The sequence below is a fragment of the Oreochromis niloticus genome, linkage group LG23 (genome assembly GCF_001858045.2).
Source record: "Oreochromis niloticus isolate F11D_XX linkage group LG23, O_niloticus_UMD_NMBU, whole genome shotgun sequence".
Taxonomy (NCBI): domain Eukaryota; kingdom Metazoa; phylum Chordata; class Actinopteri; order Cichliformes; family Cichlidae; genus Oreochromis; species Oreochromis niloticus.
The window spans coordinates 27,205,808-27,211,927 of NC_031986.2; the positions used below are offsets into that span (position 1 = coordinate 27,205,808).

The 6,120-nt window shown below is 41.0% G+C and overlaps 1 protein-coding gene across 1 annotated transcript; it reads right to left on the reverse strand.

Annotated features, from left to right (window-relative positions):
- Positions 1-2,267: 2,267 nt before the first annotated feature.
- Positions 2,268-3,911, reverse strand: LOC102080901 (E3 ubiquitin-protein ligase TRIM39-like). The gene has a single exon (XM_025903269.1). The coding sequence runs from the start codon at positions 3,909-3,911 to the stop codon at positions 2,268-2,270; it is 1,644 nt and encodes a 547-aa protein (XP_025759054.1).
- Positions 3,912-6,120: the final 2,209 nt, after the last annotated feature.

Here is a 6,120-nt window from a genome sequence, read left to right on the forward strand (position 1 = left end):
CAGCTTTGTTCAATGAAACCATCACAGGAGATGATAAAAGTTCATATTTGTAATCATTTCATGTTAAAACAACAGAACAGTTTATCAATACTAGTTTTTGATATTTAACCCCAGGTGAATAAAAATAATGAAATATTAACATTTGTACAGTAAATGCTTTAATGTCTGTGCCTTTAAAAACTGAAAAGGGTAAAGGAGAGTTTGTATTTTCTTAGACTCTTCTCGCTTCCTCAAAGAAATCTTTTTCTTCAACTTGAAAACAGTTTAATAAAAATCAACTGAAAGGTGAGCTCACTAGTTTGTTCTGAAGCTTCTGACCGTATCTCATGGTTTTTATCAACAGGTGCAGTTTGTTCACTTCTGTTTTTAGGACTTCTTCTTTGTGTTGTTAAAATGTTGAGATTAATGTAATTAATATAGTTTCTGGATCAAAAAAGTTCAGACTGATTGATTGACAGGACCAGTGTTGGGTAAGTTACTTTAAATTAGTAACTTAGTTACATTACTAGTTACTTCTCTAAAAAAGTAACTCAGTTACTTCAAGTTACTCGTTACTTTCAAAGTAACTAGTTACTAGGGAAAGTAACTTTGGTTTTACTCAGAATTCTCTTGTTAATGTGTTGCTTCTGTAACTGGATACCCAGCAAGATTGTCAGTCTTCTAGCTTGCTTACTTGCCACAAGTGCACTGTGCCACCTACCAACAGAAAGGAAAAAATAATGTGCACATTTCCACGAGAGAAATCCCACGCCTGGACCGTCGTTGACCGCCGCCATGATTCTAGCCTGCTTTTTACATCCAACACAAAAACTGCGGTCGTGGTGCTTTTGATTGTACTCAGAACTTGGAAATTCTGCCTTCTGAATAGGAAGATGTAGGTAACACCAGACTGCAGATGAGCTGCATACAGAGCTGGACTGGGACAAAAAAATCGTCCCGGGCATCTTGACTAGAGACCAGCCCGCCATTATAGGAAAAATCATAAAGCCTTTGAATTAAAATAAACACTGTTGTGACAGTGATGTACACTGTTCTGATGGTATATATGTATCAATCTATCAATTGTTTGTTGTAAGACTCAGATAATTATTTTTTTAAAAGCGAGACATTTTAAATGAGAATAATAAAGAAAACTATTTCCTTGTGCCCCCCTTTCCCTGTTAATGCCCTACCTGGCCCCCTGACAACACTTTGCTAGATCCGCCCCTGCACAGTTACCAGCTGTCAGCTACTTAGAAAAGGATCCTGGTGTTATTTGTCTCTCAGAAACAGTTCATAACTTCCCTTCAACTCATTCATGTGACCTAAAAGGTAAACCTGTTTCTCCATCACCTGTTCAGCTGTGATGATTCAGTAAGGACATCTCCTGGTTTCATCTGCATGTTTCCCTCTCACCAGATAACCAAACCGATATCATGACCAGCAGCTTTACAGCTGTGGCTCCAGCAAACATCAGCTGATGCTAGAAATTAATATTAAATAAATTCTAACAACAGCTGATCAAGCTTAAACGTGCTGCTGTTGTTTAACGCGACATCCGCTGGTTTCCTCTTTCTGGCGCAAAGTGGGCGATAAATAAACAAGAGAGAAAAGCCGATCAGCTGATCATTGATCAGTTTCGTGATTGAAGTAGAAACGGGAGAGAATGAGAGAAGAAGAGGCAGCTGTGCAGCTTCAGCTTTGTGTCTTTTTCATTGTAGCTGAAGTCCGGGACAAACTGTGTTCCTTTTCACCTCAGTACGAAACGCGTAATATTCTCTCTGAATACCAGACGATTCTGTTTTTTAGGGGACGGTTGGCAACTCTAATAATTAACCGTATGAACAAAATAAAGTTCAACATCAGTAACATAGCACCCACCCAGCTGTATACAGTAGAAACTCCGTCATGCTAGCTAGCACGCAGTACGAAAATGTCAGCATACCGAAAATAAACTCCACCTAAACTTGGTTTATATCTGACCCAGATAGACTGCAGGTCATAACTTCTTACCTGAAGTTCAGTTCACCTGACACGCGGACCGGCGGCCGCTTCGGGTCTCTCCTCTTGCCTCCCTTTTCCTTCATCCACCTGCTGGCTTCCACCACTTGCTAATGTTATTGAATCTGCGGAAGCTCCGCGATATCCACCACACGAAGTAACGAGTAACGAGCCTATCTAAATCCCAGTAACGAGTAACGCGTTCCTGGTTTTGGCATAATAACTAGCTACTGTGCTCGTTACCACAATAATAACGTAGTTACTGTAACGCGTTACTTAATAACGCGTTAGTCCCAACACTGGACAGGACAGACGATCAGAGGTGCAGAGTTTTTACCATTATCATTGACACCGGGACAGAAGAATGGGTAGAGTTTCCTGGTGAAGGAGCAGCCAGTAAAGGAATAGATAAGAGCTGCATCATCTACGTCATGGAAGGAGACCAGACCCTCTTCATAATCCACAAACACTCCCACCTTCTCAGGACAAAACTGAGGAGTGAGACGGACCTGGGAGTCCTCAAAAGCTACACATACATTTCCATTTACTACTGCTACAGTCCAGTAACCATCCTCAGGACTGAGTGTGATTTCTTCCTTTCTTTTGACTGACTCTCTGACCATTCCTAAAATCCAGTCTCTCTTTTCTTTAACCCGAACCTCAAAGTAAAATCTGCCTGAAGAGAGACTCTGCTTTCCTAAAACACAAACACCTTTAGAAAATCTCTCTGGGTTTTCTGGAAGATTCTTCTTCTCATCATCATGGTGTACTTGTCTTTCATCATCAGACAGGATGAGTTTAGGATGTGCTGTATCAGGATCAAGAGTCACATCCACTGCATACTGCTGGACCCTCTTCAGCTCAGCCTCAAACAGCTTCTTCATCTCTTTACTGAGCGTCTCCTTCAGCTGATCCACAGCTCTCACCACAGTCCCCTCATATGATGGTGGATGGATACTGACCTCTGTCCAGTCCTTGGTGGTTGGAGCAGCTTTCAGGGATGAGAATCTTTGGAGAAGGTGGAGGTGATCTTTAGAGCATGAGAGCTCCTCCACCTCAGAGCTTCTCTTCATCAGCTCAGAGATTTCCTGTTCCAGATCTTTGATGAAACCTTCAGCCTGTTTCTCTGTTGTTTCCTGTTTGTCTTCAATCTCCTTTATGAGCTCATTCAGACTTTTCCTGAGGGACTTCGTTAGAGCAGTGAAAACTTGAACACCTTCTGCTTTCTCTCTGTCTGCAGCATCTTTACTCATCTTCACTGACTGTTTAATCTCCTGAACCTTCAGTTGTCTCTTCGTGATCATCTGTTGAATTTCAGTCTCAGTCTTCCCCAGTTCTGCCTTCTTTTCTTCATATTCTTCTCTCAAAGGAACAAACTCATGAGTCTTGTGGTCTATAACAGAGCAGAGCATGCAGACACATGTCTGATCGGTCTTACAGAACAGCTCCAGAGGTTGATCATGCTTCATACACATCCAGCCTTCCAGGTTCTCCTCAGGATCAATCAGCTGATGTCTTTTCAGACGTGAAGCTGTCAGATGAGGCTCCAGGTGAGTCTGACAGTAGGAGGCCAGACACACCAGGCAGGATTTCAGGGCCTTCAGCTTGGTTCCAGTGCAGATGTCACAGGGAACTTCTCCTGGTTTGGCAGCTTGTTGCTCTGAGATGCTGGTGCTGGTTTTTTGCTGAACTTCACGTCTGAACTGAGAAACCATCTCAGAGATGAAAGTGTTGACGTGCAGCTCAGGTCTGGTCTCAAACACCTTTTTACATGTGGGGCACTGACAGGTTTCACTAATATCCCAGTGTTGACTGATGCAGTTTTTGCAGAAGTTGTGTCCACATGGTGTGGAGACTGGATCAGTTAAGATATCCAGACAGATGGAGCACTGAAACTGATCACGAGATAGAAGACAGCTGGCAGCAGACATGTCTGCACTCTGAAAGAGAAAGAAAAGAAACTGATTTTATTTAAAATTCATTTTTCATTCTATTTAATGTGGTTCTATTCTGATTTTTCCTCTTTCCTGTCACATATGTCCTGTTCCAGGCTACCTGTGGAGAATCAGTTTCAAGATTTTTTTTTTTCTGTTCTCTTAGTTCTGTTTGATGATAATCCCAGCCATGCGTGTCAGGCTGGATCATGAGTATAGGGAACAGGGAACAGAGATGATGAGAATTACCTCTGTTCCCTCTGTGTTGGATATAGGGAGAGAAATGCAGAATAACAGTTGAGGATATCGTAAAGAGGATGGAAATGGCTGTAGTGAAAACATACTTAAGGTAGAGGATTGGAGACAAAGAAAGTCAGCATGAAATGAATAAAGTGAATCGAAGACTTGCACTGAAACATGAATGTGATCAACTAGATTCACCACTGCTTGTAGAGACTCTGCTGTGTTGTTGAAGATAACCTGATGGACTCTGTTAAATCCCCACCTCTCTCCAGGTGTGTCAGGCACCAAGTAGTAAGCTTTTCAGACCTTGAGATTAGGGATGAAAGTCTTGATGCATGCTCAGTCATCCAGGTAAGTAAATCCCAAAAGGTGGATTCTGTTCATCTGGACGTCGGGTTTTCAGTGGGAGAAACATTTCTCCCACTGAAAACCCGACGTCCAGATGAACAGAATCCACCTTTTGGGAGTTAGGGATGAAAGGTTTTAACTCTAAACTTTTTTTTGTCTGTCCAACAAATGCAGTCTGATCAGTCCTGCTGTTAAATAAACTCTTATTTCATCCTTTTGAAAAATCTAAAAAACAAATCAGCTTCAGCAGCATTAAATTTACATATACTAACATATACTAACAGAGACAGGAAGATCCACATTTGGCTTGGACTTTTAAATTGTGTGATCACGATCATCTGTACTCACCAGTGTTGGACAAAACCTCTGCTGTGCTGTTGAGAATGGCTGTATGAGCTCAGTTTCATGTTCCTTTAAAGGGAAACAGATAGTATAACAGATTGTATCAGTATTTAACTGAAAGTCTGCTGTGACATAAACATTTACTTTCATCTAGTAAATGTTGGAATGTCACCTATCCAGATTTTTGTCCCATCTCATTCTCGTCAGACTGGATTCCTCAGACACAGGAGGACTGGACTTTATGGATTTAATGTTAAAAATCAGCAAAAAGAAAATCAGAACCTCAACCCATTTTTAGCCTTTCCTCTTTTGGTTGTTAAATGATTCAGTGACCAAAGAACAAAAGATGTTTGTCACTTTTCACAGCTCAAGATTGAGAGTTACTCTTATTTAAAATGAGTAGAGATGATCATTTTTTTTTAATGATCATCTCTACTCACCAGTGTTGGACAGAAGCTCTACTCTGTTGTTGAGGATGGCTGGATAATCCAGCTCAAATATCTTTGAAAGAGAGAGACATATTTTATAGTTCTCACTTTAGGTTTCACTTCTTCCTAAAACGCTTGTCTTTCGGGTTTTGCTCCGCCCCTATAAGACTGTAAAATGATCTACAGTGTCCACCAAATCCATCGACCTGAGCTGAAATATGACTCACAAAGTGCTGAATTACATTAAACTGTCCAATATGCAGAGCTTCCGGATTTGTTGCATCCATTGTAACTACATAGCAGGTGGAGAGTTCAATTATACAGTGTTATTTAGGATTATTGAAAAAGTTGGACCTGTTCAAGCTTATCTTTTCAAGTTTTTGTGGACCTCGGGTGACTCCCAAAAACCTCTCTGAATGATGCTAAAACTGATCACATTGACTTCAATTCTGTGCTTCAGTGTAGTTTCGAAGTACTTGTACTTTACTTCAGAATCAGAATATCAGGACCTTTCACATCCTCTAATCTAGGATGTGCTACTGCTCGACAGCTTTCTCTACCTTTTTCAAAAAGAGTGTAACCAAAATGTATAAATTTGACCCAAATCAATCACAAAGAGTGTGTTGCAATCAAAAACCACCTTGTGGTTTTTTTGGTTGCTGGCAGATAGGAGAAGTTTGTATCGAAGACATTAACTTGTCTGTAAACAGTCACCATTTACTCTCTGAACTGTAGTGAAACACTAGTGAAAAAGTGTGATGCTGTTACTTTGAAGGCAAACCTTCTACACCTCTTCCCTCGTGACAACTGGTTGTCAGATAGTTGCAGACTAGTCTCTAGGCCTG